Genomic DNA, 17951 nt, shown 5'->3' with positions numbered 1-17951 from the left:
CCACCTAGTCTTCCTTGCTGACCAGAATTAAGAACAGCAAAATCTGCAGTATTTCTTCTACCTTCCAAACAAGCCAAATGATCAAACAGGTAGGCCAAGAAATTGACAGATGCTCTCCTTTTAACAGAATGCCAATATTTGGATGGCCAAGAAGTCCTCCACAGGTACTGTGCCAGACTGACATCCCTCATAGGAAAACACAGTGAATATCCTCTATCCAAAGCCCCCCAGCGTCTTGTCTGGATTGCTCACTGCACACTTCTGTGCTACTTGTTTCTCAGAGTTTCTCTGTCACCTATTCATGTCATGTGTTTTAACTCCACGGCAAGGTTCCTGGAGGCAGGATCAGAGACTGTGTAGCCACACAGTGGCACACGGATAGCACACAAGTTCTCCAAACACCTTCCAGGGGAGCCTGGTTGGGAGACTGGTTCCTGTTTTACTTTTAGGCCTATGTGGGAACAATTGCACATTCCTAATCAAAACTAAAGCATCAGAGAGATGCTGACAAATATCTCAGTAGAGCTTCCCAAACAAGAAGGCTCAGAAGGGTTCCAAGTGAGCTGAACCATGTATTCTCCCAGTCCTTGGAGTAAGTGGACCACACTTGGGGAGTCTGGATCCTCAAGCAGCTTTGTCTGCTTACCCCAGTGTATTACAGAAACATATTACTAGGTGTGCCAAGGACAAGAAAAAGTTGGGAAGCACCACCCCTAGTTAATATTGGGTCCATTCGCCCAGAACTGTGGCTCTCCAAATTGGATCTTAGGAGAACACACAGGAGTACTGTATTTTTACAGCAGATGGTGTCAGCCAGAATCACACCTTCTGACTGAACACCAGGGCATTAATCATGTTCTTTAAATACTCACAGAGGAACAAAACCAAAAGCTAATGCTTTTGAGTGTCCAGCACTGTGCCCTCAGTTAACTTACTTACTCCTCCAACAACCGTGAAGAAAGGACAATTATCATTATCCTTACTCAGACAAGGAAATAGGAACAAAAAGACTAAGTAACTTTCCTAACTCACACAGCTAGTAAATGGCAAACCTGGGATTTGAATCCAGGCAACCTGACTCTACAGCCCTGTGCCCTCTTCAGTGCTAAGCAACACTGCTTTGCCATGAGAGTGAAAGGAGCCTAATGATCAAAAAGGGATGCTGGTTGGCACTTAGCCTTGGCTTTGCTGTTTAGCTATATGACCTTAGGGAAATACCTTCACTTATCTGGGCCCCTGACACTGCATTTTTGGACATTTAGTGAGCATTTATATGCCAGGAACTGTAGCTCAGTGATATAATGTGATCTCTGCCATGTCCAAGTGAGAGATGAGGGAAGGTGCATTTACTCCTCCTGGTACCATAAATACCTCTCACTTATTTCAATTTTAATTTAGGAAAGACTAAACAGACCAACATATTGTTACGAGTTCTTATGGAATTCAGTGCAAGCATAATATCTGGCAGTAAGAAAAGTATATAGTTGAAAAACTGTACTTTTTTCATAATGGGTTTCAGAAAAAGATTGTCTCAACATCACAGAAATGTAATACACTATGAATGATTCTTATAGTAACATAGCGGTTTTATTTAAAAGAAAGACTAGAGAGAAAGATGACTACTTTATTTTTCTCTTAAAAACGTCAAAATTATATTTTTTGGTGTGGTTTAGATTCCTTTATATATTTATTGGCAGACGGAAAATTTCCCAATGTGTATTTCTTTCAAGACATTTTTCCAAGCACTCAACCTTCCAAGCAATTCTAGTGTTAACGCAGGTGGCATTTGATTCCATACTAGATTGGGAACTCTGTTTTAATTAGTTTATCAGCTACCTGGAGCCAAATATGGCATCTTCTTCAACATACCAGTACTTGGCACAGTGTAGATGCATGGGAAATATCTGTCCAATAAATGCTTTAGTGCATTAGATTTTAATTCTCCTTAAGTGATTTATCAAATCTCTATTCATAAAAGTTCCACTGTGGTCATGAATTCCCCAGTTGATCCTAACGTTATATTATTTAGTCTCTGAAAACCTGTAGAGTAACATATTCCACATCCTAAGGAATGATGGAGCCTGTAATGTTCAGTGGTGGTTGCGTCTCTGTCCTGTGTGACCTAGTGTAGAATATGTGCCTCCATCTTTGAGCCTGGAATTTTCCTTTGGTGAACTATCAAATCATTTCAGTGAATGGCTGAACATGACTTGATATTTTTTGCCAGAAAATTCCTTTTGTCTTGATGTTATACATGCTAAGATTTGCAACAGCCTTCTCATTGTGTGTCTTCACTGGTGTGTGGATATGTGCACACACGCATGCCGCTGAGGTGTCTTCCTCAAGCTGTGAGGAAGGGATCTATAATTTTGCAGCGAGACCTAGGATGTCAGCAATTTCAGATCAATTTCAGGATCTGAGTTCAGAGAATTACTATTTCATAAGTTCATTTTTGCTCAGGGGCTCATGACTAAGAGTGTATTTCATCTTTTTCCTGCCTTCAAAAAAACAAAAATGGACACAAATAGAGTTGTCTCCCTTTACACCATTCACTTCTAATAAGCCTAACAGTCCTTTCCTTTCATGGTTTCTTTCAGATTTTTGAAGCCTCTCATTTCTGTGTCCCAGTGCCCCTCTTTGCCTTAAATGAATTTTCTTTTTTCAGGCAGGCGACAGCATTAAGACTTGCTTCTAACCACTGCTTTAAGTGCATCCCCAAACAGTGTTATATGGGATCCCTCAAGGAACAGTAAGACAAAATGATCACTGTCACAAAAGCTCAGCTGCTAGTGTGCAAAATAATGTCTAAATATCAGTTCTTTAACACCCTCTGCATCCTGAGAGCTATGGAAGACTCAGGCATGAGCTGTGAGTTTTATTTCTGGGAGTGCCCCAGATACCATCCAACTCAATGAATGAATGAAATTAAAACATTACTCATTCCAGAATGAAATTCAGGTTAGATGAATAAAATGCATAATCTGTTAAGGGTAGGTTTTAGACATTTCAATTGCACAAGATACCAGTGTGAGCTGGAGCTGGAGTTGAAAACTGGATACGTGTTACTGAGGTGATAGAGACGAGGAATAATCTATTTTGATATTCATTAGTGCTTAAAAATCTCCTAAAATGATCCTCTCTGTTCCCCAATTCTTCTAGGTTTTTCAGAAGCTTCTACTGTCAACTCTTTAGACTCTGAGGCCACACAGTGGGCCAAATTTTAAGGACTTGATGGTCTAATTGCCTTTGATATATAGTGTCCATTACTCAGCCACGGAATGAGGCTGGTTGAGTCATGAGCATAGCAACACCTCTCACTTTTGAGGTCTCAGCTGCAGAAAGTGGGGATGATTAAGTAGGCTTCAGCAGGTTTCTTGAAACATAAGCCTACAGGGATGTTCTTCTAATTATTCCAACCTTTTTTAGTGGATTCCTAGACTACTGCAGTTTTGGTATGTTAAATTCTGCAGCCTTCCCGCCAATAAAATCACAGATGAGTCTTGGGATGCGGCTCCGATTTTAGATCCAATACATTAGAAATTTAAATGTAACTAAAAGTAGGGCTGGCCGGTTGGCTCAGTTGGTTAGAGCATGGTGCTGGTAACACCAAGGTCCAGGGTTCAATCCCTGTGCTAGCCAGATGCCAAATAAATAAACAAATATATAAGGGAAAAAGCAAATATAACTAAAAGCAAATGTTCTTCCGTGGTCAAATGCACCAGGGAAATTCACAATTTCTGAATGGTGTTTAAGAAGTCTGAGCAGAACATTCTCACTAAACTCCCAAACAGGAAACACAGATAAATCAATTCCTTTATCCCAGCTGTTTTTATGTTGCCCATATTTCTTTTTCAGCTCTCCAGGGTTTATCATACTGTTACCTGAACTTCTGGAAATCTGCTTTCAAAAAACGTCTGGTAAATATCAACTCTTCTCAGACTCCCCTTTCTTCACTATTGTAAATGCTAAGATGTCATGGTTAATGCACTTCATCAGCTTGATCTTTATTAGAGCACGACCCAAGAACAGGGTTTTCAGATGGTTCTCGGAAAACAAATAACAAATGGCATGCAGAGAGATGAAAAGTTGTGCAACCTCCCTCACACAGAAATGTTAATTCAAACGAAATTCCGTTTTTTAACCATCAGACTAACAAAAGTTAATAAAAGCTACCAAAGACTGTGAGCTTGCTTCCTGTGAGGTCACGGAACTGTCACTCACTGGTGTGAATGTCAGTCTGAGCATGTGTCGGGGTGGAGTGTAAACAAGTAGAATATCTTTGGAGGGAGATTTCATTAGGCAATATCCAAATTAAATATGCACATAACGTTTTTTTTCTGGGCGGCTGGCTGATGTGGGGATCTGAATGCAGGTAAACTTCTGACCTACCAGTTCAACTTCTGGGCAATTTGTTCTACACATATCACAAATAGGACATACGAAAACAGCAGCACAAGTAATTTTAGGGAGTTGAAGCTGCCTAAATGTTTATCAATATCGATTGGGTTAAATAAGTGTGTTTGTGTATACGTAGCTCTGGATTGACAATACTAACAATGTTCACCTCCGAGAACAACTATAGAACTGGGGAATAAGTTGAAAAGGAAAACTAGACATTTTTGTTTGAATTTTTACCATGTCTGTATTACCTATTTAAAAAATGTAAAAGACCCATACTGGTTCCCTTTATTACTAAGTTTCTAGTCAGTCTCCTGACAGTTAAATGCTTCCTCTGCTTTGTCTAAGGTGAAATCCCAAGTTAGGTTGGAAACTGAACAGATGCTGCTTCAATTCTCTAAACTTTGGAGTCTCAGTTGTACCAGCAGAATGTACTCTCAGCAGTCTCATCAGATCCCTACTCTGTGCCAATTCTGCCGTTTGCAGATGGGAAAGCATTGTCCATATTCCGCCTGGACAGTTATTTCCTAGTATTCTCAGACAGAAATATCATTTCTATTTCGCTTTTTACTCCCTCTCAAAAGATCCCCATGGTGTTTCCGCTCCTAGCTTGTTACAGAGTTTCAGAGATGTGTCTGTATGTACTGTGTTAACCCTCTTCCAGCTGATCATTCTTTTGGAAGCAAGCACCCCTTTTCACTGCTAAATTTAAGACTATATATATCAGCTCATCAGTCTATGAGACACACTGTTTCTTGAGCTAGACTTTGAATCTCCTTGGCCTTTTTCTGTCCACATGGACAGCTAAAGCCTTACATCTCAAAACCCACTAAAAACGGCTATTGACTAGCACCAATCACCGTGCAAAGTGCCTTACATACAACATAATGTCATTTAATTCTCTTAACAGTGAGATATTGGTAGTTTCCATTTTGGGCTGAGGAAGATGAGACGTACAGAAGAAATGAGCCAAAGATCACATGGCTAGGAAGTGACAAAGCTGGGATTCAAACTGTGTGAGATTCTGGTTTCCACCTTTCACCTAAAAATGGTAAAAGAACTGAGGGGCTCTTGTCCCCCCCAAAATTGGAATGTCACCCTGTGGTCTTTTTAGACCTCTCATCGGGCTTGCAGCATCCTGCCATTTCGCTTCTGCAGACTTCCACCTGTTTCCCCACCATGGGCTCTAATCCTGGCGCAGGTGCTTAGACCAGTGTGCACCCATGCCTGGTCCTTCCCCAGTGGCAGGACTTCACTCATCCCTTGCTTCTGAAGTGACGAGAGCAGAACAAAGACGCAGACTTGGTTTCATAGATGTGTGGGGGGGATTAATGATGAATTAAGGCCATATAAAAAACCACTAGAATCCCCACATTCTTCTGCTTCACCATAGGCCTAAGGAAGTGCAAAGCTATGCTGAGTGGACAGCTAATTATGATGATGGAGCCATCCGTACACTTTTTAACATCATGGCCATTAAAAAAAAAAGTTTACCTCTAATCAGAGTTAAAATTGACCCATAAAAACAAAAAGCTGCTTTGCCTTTACAAAATGAGGCCCTGCCCACTAGACTCTTAGGGTGCTTGTTAAAAAATACAGGTTCTTAGGTCTCACCCTGACCACTTACAAGCCCAGCAATCCACACTTTTAATAAGCTGCCCAAGACCTTTGGCTCCATAATTTGGGGAGGAAGTGGGCCTATTTGCAGAATTGAGGATTTCTTTTACTAAGGCTCAGTCAGCTGAATGTCAATTTCATATGTGCCTTTGAGACATCCTAGGGCTTCTTAACATGTGCATTTTTCATGTGCAAGCATCCTTCCGTTAACAGTGGTTTGCTTTTCCTTGTTCTCTGCCTCCTCCTGCCTTGTTTCTGCATTTGTCCTGTCGCAAAATGGCGGATGCAAATCATCCTAGGCCAATTTAGGGTACTTACCTGGTAAGTTTGGAAGACTTGATCAATTAGGGAATTGCCTTAGAGTTAAGTCTGAGAAATATTGATCCAAAGGGACTAATACATCTTCTTAAGGAGTTCTTTGATGAGCTCAGACTTTAAAGTACTAGTTAAAAGCTGCAAAGTCAAGAGCAACAAAGAGGCTCTGTCATTAGTTGTGTTCAGAGCAGGACCCAGGAGTCTGGAGTCACTGGCCTGGAAGGATGGTGCGGTATTAACAGGCAAGAGAAACAGAGAGGAACTCCCACACTGTCCTTATTCCTCCATCTTTGCTGTTAAAGAGAGCCACCTTCAGTGGAAATGGTAAGCCAAGACATGAAACAGACAAGAGGGTTTTGGAGGCTGGAGGCTCAGGTAATTATCTGGCAAGATTTTGAGCCTTTTGGCCCATATGAATTCATCAATTGGACAACACTGCCAATTCAGTTAGATATTCTGAGATCACAGAAACATGAATGGATTGACAGAAGAGCGGTAAATATCCAAGTTTCAAAAATGTAAAAAGTTAATTCCATTAATTACAGAATAGTGAGCTTGATTTAGCTGGCAAGTAATACTCCACAAGAAATGATTAGCTCGAATTCTTGGGAGGGAAGCAGTAGAGTGGATCATCCCAAATAAGGAGTGGTTCGTGAACAAATAATGTCCAATCTCTGCTCCTTTGAAAGTGGAAACGTTGAATGCTGTGTGGACACGGGTTCTTAGACTGGGGGAAGGGTGGTGAGGTGTGGAGAGGGTTACTACACCACTGGGCGAGGGGGTGTTTGCAGAGGGGGTAGACAGGGTTATCAGACTGCAGGTGGTAGTGATGGACGAGGTTACCAGCCACTGGTATGTGTCTGGGGGTGGCAGGCATGAACAGTTACTAGACCACTGGTGGGGGTTATACGGAGAGTCAACTACTGGTGGTGGTGGCGATAGCAATGGAGGAGAACAGGGTTACTAAGTGGCTGGTGGGAGTGGATGGCTCTCTAGTGAGTGACTAGAGTTCAGTGTAGTGAATTGTTCAACATAATCTAATAGTCTCATGGAGATGTGGATCAAACAGGGTCACAAATGGTGGAATGATTCATGGTGAGAGGCACCATAGCCAGAGGTTGAGAACACAGGCACTGGAGTCGGCACTGACTTACCACCTCCTGACTGCATGACTACGTACAAGTTGTCTGGTTAAATCCTAAGCCTGAGCTTCCCCATCTATGAAGAGAGGATACCACCCACCTCATCAAGTGGTCAGGAAGATTAAGAGAAGTGATACCCATAGCTTGTGTATTACTGTGGATCAATGTCAATGTACCAAGGTTTCCAATGTCACATGGCTGGACTGTCCTTTGCCCTCTGCCCTGCTCAACATTATGCCAATGCCTCAAACGCGAGCACAGTTGACACACCAAATAATACTCAAACAATGAAGCCAAATCTAGAAATAATGTGGTGGTCAATGTCCTACTCAAAATGTGATGCCCCCAGACTGGAGAAGTTTGTTCAGAAACCTCCAGGCCAGAGATGACGTATTACTGCCTACATTCTGGTTAGACATTTCCTTTAGAATGAATGTGGAGTAATCAATTTTCTGAACAGACATTCACTGAGCACCTGCTGTCAGGCACTGGGGGACAAAGGCACGTAGGACATAAGAGCGTACAGGCTCCAGGATGAGACGAACAGAAGAGGTCGTTTCAATATGAAGCCGTGAGTGCAACGTTGCTATACGTGGGGGTGGCAGCAGGGAGGGAGGTAGTAGTGCAATGCAGAAATTAACCCGATTTGCAGAGGTGGGGGCTGTCAGAGTTCCTGGGAGAGGATGACGGGATGAGTGGGGGTTGGGGGAAGAAATGGAGTGACAGGATTCTAGGTAGAAGGAATGGAATTTGCAAAGGCACAGATGTGACTAACAGCAGGGTGTGGTGCATGCCAGAACTACAAGCTGTTTGATATTGTAGGATTTTAAACAGGAGGGTGAGAAACAGGTAAATATGCTAGAGCAACAGGATGGAAACAGAGAGGGGAATTCCATAGAGAGCGTCTTGACCTTCACGCTATGGGGTGATGGGGAACCCTGTCAGATGCCAAACATTGAAACAGCACAATCAGATGGTGTTTTAGAAAGATCATGCTAGTGACTGTGAGGAGAAGGAGCTTGTCAGGAGGGATTGGAATCAGGGAGATCAGAAAGGGCACCTCTGAGCCAGAGAAAAGATGTTTCTACAAGATTGGTGGAGGTAAGAAGACAGAGAAAGGACTAAATACAAACACTATGGGGGCAGAGTGACACAGACCTGGGGACTGCCTGGATATAGGTGGCAGTAGGGAAAAGAGTTGTGGATGATGTACAAATCCTTACTGTGGGTAAAAAAGATTATGGGTAAAGAATTCAGGCAGAAGGAAAGTTGTTTTGGGGGGGGTAGGTAAAGGATGATAAATTTGATTTTTGACATGTGGAATTTGAGATGTACAGGGAATATCCAAGTTGAAATGTCTAAAACCCACAGGAGTAGTAGTCTGGGTTAGAGAAAACAGTTTCAGAGTCAATAGCACGACGATAACAAGAAGACTCAGGTAAACAGTGGTAACTGAGAAAAGCAGCGGGCAGAGGAGAAACACTTGGAAAACACCAATATTTAGCAGGATGACAAAAGAGGGGGCTGTTAAGAAGACAAGCTGTCAAAGGCAGTAGAGAAAGGTCCACCAAGTTAAAGAATGAAAACTGTACACTTCATTTACCAATTAGGATGTTATAAGTATGCATATTCATTAGACTTCTTGGTTGCCAACAACTGAATCCACTCAAGTTACTTTAAGCAGAAAGTTATTTATTAGAGGGTATTAGATAGCACACACATCTCCAGGAAGCCACAGACATAGGTTTGGATGTCTCCCAGACAGGAAGAGCAAAAGTAGCCAGGACAAACACCCACTCTCACCATAGGACTGTTACTGGGAAAACCCCACTGCCACCACTTCAGTCTGCTCAGTACCTGTGACCAGGGACTACAACCTTCACCAGAGTTGCCCCAGATGGAGAAACACCTCCGCTGCTGTGCCTACAAGAAGAGCCACTCTTGCCAAGAGCAGCCTCTCTGCAGGATGATCTTACCCCATGCCACCTAACTGACTGCTCACCTTCAGACTTCCAAAAGCCAACTGTCCCATTACTGAGGTCATTCACAAACGAGACTGCTGCACAGCGGCAAGAATCAATAAAATGAAGATGGAGTCCAAAAAAGCAAGAATAATCTTTATTCCTTGGAAACACATTTGTAAAAAGGTTATCACTATGATGAAAAGATTCAGAACACATTTATTTGTAATGCAGCACACACACTGAGGATCAAAACATCAGCTAAGATGGGGTGCACCTGTAAACAAATATCTTAGGGAGAGTTCGCAGGTGGTTGACTCCACTGTGCAAAGTATGCAGCTGATTCCCTCCTTAGGAATAATTTTTGTGGTAACCAAAAAAGATCAGATTTTAGCAATAAAATATCTCAAAGGATGCCAATACATTTTTTAAAGGGCTTAAAATGGGCCAAATTACAATCATATATATTAAAGTGGCACAAGAATTAACAAAAATACTAGTGAAAAAATACCTCGGGCCTATGTATTAATAAAAAAATATGTTTGACTCATAGCTTGAAGTGGGGGAAATAAATATTGATACAAGTTTTACCTTAAAAGACAACATATTGACTTCTGGTTCTACAAAAAAGAAAAAAATTGGGGCAACACCCATCCTAGCCTACACTATGGAATGCTTTGGCACAACTTCAACAAACCCTTACATGCTTTAATTTGAGCCATTAATGCATCTCGATTGCATGATGCTTTTTAAAAGAGTGAAGTCTAGGGTAAAAACCAACCCCCCAATTCTGACAGTGTGTATTCACAATGATGTCTTCTGAAATCAAGCAAATTAGCAGCACCAATCATTAAAACATTAAAAATTATTCTTATATTTTGAGCAGCAAATTCTATCAAAACAGATGCTACTCAATTTATGATTAGTACAATCACTAAAATTCAAAGTGACTAAACTGCTTTAAGAGATGAAATTAAAAGTCTCCCTGTATTTATACACCATCTAATAAGTTATATACTTTAGCTTCTGAAAAGGGTAACCCTCTGTCACAGAAGGGGATATTGCAGTTTGCTTATGAGACTTAGTTTGCATGTATATCCTTGGGCTAAAAAAAGTAAATTTTAATATACTGCAAAATTTTAGAGTTGGAAAGGATCTTAGAGATCACTTAATCCAACCTGCTCTTTTCAGATGGGAAAAAATGGGACCAAGAAAAGGGAAATAACTCGTCCAAGGTCACACAATGGCAGAGGCTGGACCCTAGCAATCTCAATCCCTACAATGGTATTACATGCTGAGCTATCTTCCCAAGCTTTTCTGGTTTTACTTGGTCCCATTATTAAATAACAAAGAATATCAGGTACACAGCAATATGATAAACATAGATTTTTACTCCAACGTTAAAATCAGAATATCAAAATGATTCCTGAGCCTTTAACTACCTTCATTTTACTGAGAATGCAGTCAGCAGTAAATTATGACTAGCTCTCGTGGTTATCTTCAAATATTTACACAGACACTGAAAACACCTATTCCTTAAAGACACTTGTACAAACACATCCATGTGAGGCCAAGGCACTTTTCATGGAATGCAATGAAACCATGATGGTGAATGGAAGTAAGATGCTTCAGTCTCTCAAAGTGCAGTCATGAGTTTATCTCGATACATCACACTCTGCATCCCTCCTAAGTTCTTCTGGTTCTGGTCGTGGACATAATCAAAACGGCTGTCATCTCCACTGGCCGATGCTTTCCAATGCGACCTGTCATCCTGAAAGGATGGCCTGTTTTGTTTGCAGAGTGAATGGTTAGTGGGAAGATGGAAGACAATTCAGAAATGTGAGTGAAAACACAGCACAAAAGAAATGGGCAGGGGAAATCATGAACCACATGCATGGGGATGGCTTACAAAAGGAAATGAATGGATTTTCTACTGTGATATTTTAAAAATTCAGATGCAGATCATCTGTCAACTTCCAAGTACAGAAAAGCTCTGGCTACAAGCAAGCCATCATTTCTCAAGGGGGTGTGTCTGATGGTCAAGTCAGTCTGGGGAAAGCTAGGTGAAGGTGAAAAAGGTCCTTTTACTAAGGGACTTATCAGAGATTTTATCATGCTAATGTCACTGCGAATGTCTTAGGCAGCATGTGCCAAAAAGGTTGGACCAATGAACTCTCCTTTCATGGAGTACCTCTGGTGGGCTTGGTAATACACAAAATGCTGGGCCCCACCCCAGAGACTGTGACCCACTAGGTCTGGGAAGTTGCTGAGATTTGCATTAACAAGCTCTCAGGTGATGCTAGGCTGCCAGTCAGCAGGGCCACCTAAGAGCAGCACTGCTCACAGCTTAGTGGGGCTAGGTCATGCCTCGGAAAGAAACTAATATGATAAAATAGGCAATAATAACATTTTATGAAAGCAATGTTAATGAAAATAGCATTTCTATAAATCTCTCCTGTTTCTCATGTCTGGAAAATAAAGTACCTCTGAAATACCAAAAGTTTTAGAATTCTGACTCCACTAATCTAACTTGCTTTAAAAAGTAACACGAATATCGAGTGTTTATAATAAAATCACACTTATTATATACAGGATCCCCTACAAACGTGTATTTGGCTTGCTCTAAACAGATTTATTTCCATCACTCCATTCTTCACACTTTCTCATAGATCAAGGCTAGCAACCTCACCTTTATGCAATCGAATTCACCAACTATGTTCCTGAAATAGCTTCATGCATAAACACCAATTAAGACCGATCTAAAATTCAAATGTGAAAGGAACGTTTGCTTTCACAAAGCTAGCATTAAAAAAACTTTCAATCCCAGCTATAAACACTGTATAGCAGATGCCAGTTTACTTAGGAAGGATTGCAGTAGGTTGGGGCAGGATACTGTAAACAATAGCCCTTAGGCCAAATCCCACTGTTTTGGTAAATACGTTTTATTGGAACACAGCCATGCCCTCTCATTTACGTAGTCTATGGCTGTTTTTAAGGTACATGGCAGAGTTGAGTAGTGGTGACAGCGACCACAAAGGCAAAAATATTGACTAACTGGTCCTTTACAGAAAAAGTTTACTGACCCCTGGGGTTTAAGGGAAAAAAATTCCATTGCCATAAAAGGCAAACCCATCCCTGAAAAAAAAATCCATTAAAAAGACCCACAATAACAAAAATCCCCAAGCTTTAGTCACATTTTAAGTAAACAAATTCCCAACATAGGAAAATGTTACTTAGAAATTTTAAGTAACATCTTGCATACAAAACCAAACTAAAAATATATGAGGTTAGAACGATTTAAAAAAAAAAAAAAAATCAATTCATTTTTATTTCACGAGCATACCTTTAGTAAGTCCAGACCCATGGTTGGCTTCCTTTGCTTTGCAAACTATTTATCTCTGCCACAACAACGCAGCCCTTAAGAGTTGCTTCTGATGCAGACTTTCAATTCCTAACTAAACAGAATTTGAACTTTTCCGGAGAAGGGAGAGCTTTCAAGGACAGGTGCAGCTCTGTGAGCCCAGGCACTTACCTGACGTTTGGAGAGTGAGGACACCACCGGGGCTGGCTGGGGTGGATGTTTGGATGATATTGAGGCTGGGAAGAAAACACCATGCTGATTATTTGACGACCTTTGCATTTCAATGGTCTTCATTCACTTTCTCTTTTACTGGCATCCACCTGAAGGGCTGAGGGGACTGTGAACAGAAAGGCTGTAACTAAGCTCTGGCTGGGGGGGGATGTTTCCCAGGACGATCGTGTTTCCCCCACTGCCAAAGGCTGGGGGGCTGGAACTCAGTGCCTGGTTCACAAAGCGCCATCTCTAGGGGCAGCCCCCCTGTGAAGGGGCTGGGAAGAAAGGTGACGGCATCTGCCTTGAAAAGGGTCACCCAGAGTACCCAAGACAAGCAATATTTGTGTCTCCCAAGGCAACAGGCGGAAAGTGCCAGAAAGACAGGGAGAGTGGGAGGCAATTTTCCTCTCCAGAAACAATTTTTGTCACTGTTGAAAATGACAACTGTGTGTAACAGTTAGATCCGAACACAAAGACTGGATGGGGACACTAAGTAAGGCAGCAGGGCATGCGTGAAGTTTTCTTCTTTTCCCCTGGTTTAAAAGAAAAATAATGTTCTAAAATGCAATCCAAAATAGAATACCCAAACAAAAACCACCCAGAGTACTTATTACTCTGATAAAACAGGAGGGAGCGAGGGAGGGAGCAAGAAAGAAAGGAAGCTGTCCACTTTAAGATGAGAAAACAGATTCAGACCAGTGACTCCTGGAAGAACCAGGGTGAAGACAGGCCAGGAGGGCTGGGTAGCAGCTGCCTTTCCACTTCTGGCCTGCAGAGGGCAGTGGTCCTAGACATGGCCAGAAGCCATGGGGCTTCTCTGGGCTCAACTTTCTATGGGGCACATTAGGCCCTCCTGACATTGAAGTCACTACAGTCTTGCCACCATTACTCTCTTAATTATTTCTTCCCCTCCTTCTCCTGCTGCTATGGTTAATAAGCAGTAGCCTGCTCTCTGTTATAGAACATTCTCAACAATTCTGTTCATCCGATTTCCATGGACCTGAGATGCCCTCCCTGCCTGTTCTGTATTCCAGTGGCCTTTCTTTTCTCCTTCAAAGACGCCTGTCAGCAAGCTGAGTCTGCAGCCCCCAAAAGGACATGCTGCAGGAAAAAAGAATCTGCAGAAGATATTTCAGTGGCAGAATCTGAGAACTGACCAAAGTTTTTTATATCTCCCTGATGCAATCTCTTCATATTTCTCTCGTTTAGGAAGATACGGAAACCCACGAAGTTTAGATGACTTGGCCAAAGCCAAACTGTTCCAGGTGTTTTGGTTACACACCCAGGCCCCCAATGAGGTCCACTCACCAGATCTTCAACCAAAGAGAATGACTAGCCTAGAAATGGACCCTCTATTCTTTTCTCTGTCTTCAAACACAACCAAATCAGATTCATCAGAGGGAGGTCAGAAAACTTATCCACAGACCTAGAAAAAGATTCCAGAAACTTCCTTAGTCTCCTCTGGTAATTTATTCACATTCTTAACTGTCAGGGGAGTATTGTGATGTTAAAGAAGCAGTTATATTCCCCTGGGGACAACTGGAAATGTATGTGTGCATTTTTGCTTGTCACCATAACACAGAAAAGGGAAGCTAAGCATCCTGCAATTCCAGGGACAGTCCCAAACAATGAGGAATGGTCCCTTCCCAAACGCCAGTAGTGTCCTCATCAAGAACACAGCAATCCATCCTTTGCAGTTGGCTGACCTTTCTGTGCTGTGAGTGAGACAAATTCCGCAACACCATCCTCCCAAAAGCCCTCCCCATCATTCAGGCGCAGATCACACCACTTCTCAGGACACACTCTTCCCTGGTCAACTTACTCCCAAATCTTGCTAGAGCAACACAGGACCTCTAAGATCGGCAAGGTGCAAAGGACCGGCTGTTGCCAAAGATGTTGAGAGCACAAGGTCTAGATAACAGCTTCTGTAGGTCTGATTTCAACAATCGCCTGGACACTCACTCTAAGCAGAGAAGGCACAGTGAGAACACATCTGCACGGTGGAGGGGAGAGGGTTGGCAGTGCTGAGCTGAGGCTGCTTTATTCTAACCTTTTCTCCTTCAAGCACTGATCACCCATCAACCACCTCTCGCTTTTCCTACCTCTCCACTTTCCTCCCTTTTCAAAAATACCCTGACAAAAAACACACTGAAAAAGAAGATTCAAGAACCCAAGGAAGGCAAGGAGAGTGGGAAATCGGACTTCCCCCGACCAAGCTCGAGCACTTTTTACTTGTTATTATTCCCTAAAACCTGGAAGTCATTTTCAGGTTCTGCACACTGGGAATATGATTTCATGTATGGAAGTCAATTATCACAAAATTCTTCTGAAACACCATTTGGAAAATTCATAAAGGAGATATACATTGAGATCTCACCCCCACCTAAGGAATTAATGTCTACAGTAATGAAAGATCAAGAAACGGGATAATTAGAATAAGCCTCCAAGGCAAAACCATTTATGGAATAGCTTCATTACTAGGACACAGAAAGCCGGGAAATCAGTGTCCCTCGGACATTCACACCCACCCAGGACAAGAGAGTAGGCTCCAAGTTAGAAGTTGTCAGACACGGATGCTGCTTCTAAGCACAAACAAAGGGTCACCTAGGAAGTAAGGCACACATCATCCAGGGTTCCCCGCCTGGCTGCTCATTAGAACCACCCTGGGAGCTCTGAAGATTACTGATGCCCAGAACCTACCCCTGGAGTTTGATTCAATCTTTCCGGGATGAGGCCCAAGCATTGGTTATTTTTTCAAAGGTGGGCAATTGTTTTAATGCACAGCGGGGTTGAGAACCACTGGTGCTGGTGGCTTCCAATGGAGAAGATCGGAGAAGGCACTGTGGAGGAGGTGGCTCCTGAGTTGGTTTTAAAAGATATTTTAATGTACAGATAGAAGGCGAAGGAATTCCAGGCAGACGGGCATGGGCGAAGGAGCAGTGGGAAGACATCACGGGCAACAATTATGCAATTCCCTGAGAGCTGAACATATGGCGTGTGACAGGAGCAGCAAGAAGTAAATGCAGAGAAGTCAGAGTCAGGGAGTTAAAGGCTGTGGACAGCCAGAAAGAGCCACTCACAGTGGCTTAGGAGGGACGTACTCGATCCAGGCTGGGCTGTAGACTACACCTTTCATGCTACTGAGGGCTTTGGTAGTAGCAGGTGGGTGGGCAGGCGGGCAGCAGGCACAGGTGAAAGAGCAGAACACCAGCCATGAAAACACACCTGTGCTCCTGAAGACAACGGGCCCAGCACCATGCTTTACAAAGTGGGTTCTAGAAACCACTGCCCCATTGATGTTAATGGGTTCACAACAACAACAACAACAAAAAAAAAAAAAAAAAAGGAAGGCAGGGCTATTTTTTTATAAGGTGGGGGATGGATACTGAAAAGATTTTGGGAAATGCCGGATTAAAGAAAATGAAACGTGTCTTTCTTGCAGGATTTCTTAGTACATTTGACACCCCAGTGGGCACTGTAAAATCCAAGGGGAATGAAGGATTCAACATTTCTTAAACATTTGGCCAAAACATCCTTCCCTGGAGGCACATCGCAAGGGACTGGTGTTCCCTGGGTCTAGAACACACTGAGAAAAAGCTGCCTCACTTGAATGCTGCTAAGAGGTTGTGTTTGACCACCTGGAAACTTAAACGTATATCTCTGACACTTGCCAGCTGACAAGGTTAAGAAAAACAGGCAGTTCAGATGCCCAAGAGGAAGCAGGGGTCAGGAAGGAAGGGTTTTCCTCCTCTTGTTTTCTCAAAAAAACATGCATTGTTATTATTTCTTTAAAATCTGATTATAAGCATTATGACTGCTTAATGTGGAAAATTTAAGAAAACCTTTAAAAGCAATACCTTACCTGGTAATTATGGACTTCAGGATTTGTTTTAGAGCTAAAAAAGAAAAATGATAACAGGTTGTAAAGTGGCATTATTACTAATTTACTTAACAATCATAAACTACTCCTAAGCCATACCTAACCCATTAGGAACTTCCATGAATATATAACCAGGGAACTCACAAACGGCAACTCTGATTTACGACTTTAGAGCTCACAAACAGAAATTATGTAATATTCCAGAATGTAGCTGTGACGTCACATTTTGACAGCCAAAAGGAGGTCCTTTCAGTTGGGCAAATCAAATACTTTTAGCTCCCATTCAGGCCTGCCCTGGCATTGCTGGGTGGCTCCATGGCACCAGGAAGCTCCAGTGACATGTGGAGCTTCTTCCAGCTGGAGGGAAAGTCACCGGCCACTTCTGTGCATCTACTACTATGCACTGTGGTGGGAGTCCCACGTGGGCCCCCCCTTGCTGTTAACAATGCTGCCGATGATCTGGCCCCACACATTCACTCCATACAAGGCTCTGTCCTGGGAACTTCACATCTGTTGTTATTGACTCCCACAAGGCTATGAGGTCAAATGTCACCACCTCATTTTACAGATAAAGGAACAGCTGCCTTACAAAGAATTAAGAAACCTGCTCAGGGTCACCCAGCCAGTCAATGGCACAGTCAGGGCTGGAATTGAAACCTGCTCAATCCCAAAGCTAATCTTTCCACAAAACCAAGCTGGCTCTCAGAAGGCCCAAGAAAATGTTCATGGCTCCTCATGCACAATCCTTTTTTGATGAAATCTTAAATATAACCTTTCTGGTAAAAAAAAAAAAATACGGACGGAGCAGACTGGTATAACACACCACACATTTAAGGTGTAAGCTCAGCATCCACCAGAGAAACCACAAATGCGGTACAAGCACTGGGTGACTGACTGTTGTTGTCTGGGCAGTGTGCCTGAATCCAAGGTTTACTGCTCTTCCTGCAAGGAGTAGGAAACGTACCACTGTTATGAGTCATGCTTGGGGTCTACATGGCTCTGTGCTCCAGTTTTCAGGGAGGACCAGCACACTGAGCTAGGCTCTGGTCCAGGTTTCATCAGGT

General features: G+C 42.5%; 1 protein-coding gene across 3 annotated transcripts in view; it reads right to left on the bottom strand.

Annotated features, from left to right (window-relative positions):
- Positions 1–17951, bottom strand: part of EPB41L4B (erythrocyte membrane protein band 4.1 like 4B) — a 125860-nt gene that overhangs the window by 43779 nt on the left and 64130 nt on the right. For 2 of the 3 annotated variants that reach the window (XM_063081812.1, XM_063081811.1), the window contains exons 14-15: positions 16870–16903; positions 12966–13030 (exon numbers count right to left, since the gene is read on the bottom strand). In XM_063081812.1, the coding sequence (XP_062937882.1) occupies positions 12966–13030; positions 16870–16903 (99 nt within the window). Of the gene's footprint in view, positions 1–9624; positions 11218–12965; positions 13031–16869; positions 16904–17951 lie in introns of those variants that run through there. The other variant, XM_063081813.1, reaches the window with a different exon arrangement.

This window comes from Cynocephalus volans, chromosome 17, assembly GCF_027409185.1.
Source record: "Cynocephalus volans isolate mCynVol1 chromosome 17, mCynVol1.pri, whole genome shotgun sequence".
In the NCBI taxonomy this organism is placed as follows: domain Eukaryota; kingdom Metazoa; phylum Chordata; class Mammalia; order Dermoptera; family Cynocephalidae; genus Cynocephalus; species Cynocephalus volans.
Note: the sequence above shows the minus strand (reverse complement) of the source record. Positions and strands in the feature narration are given on the sequence as shown.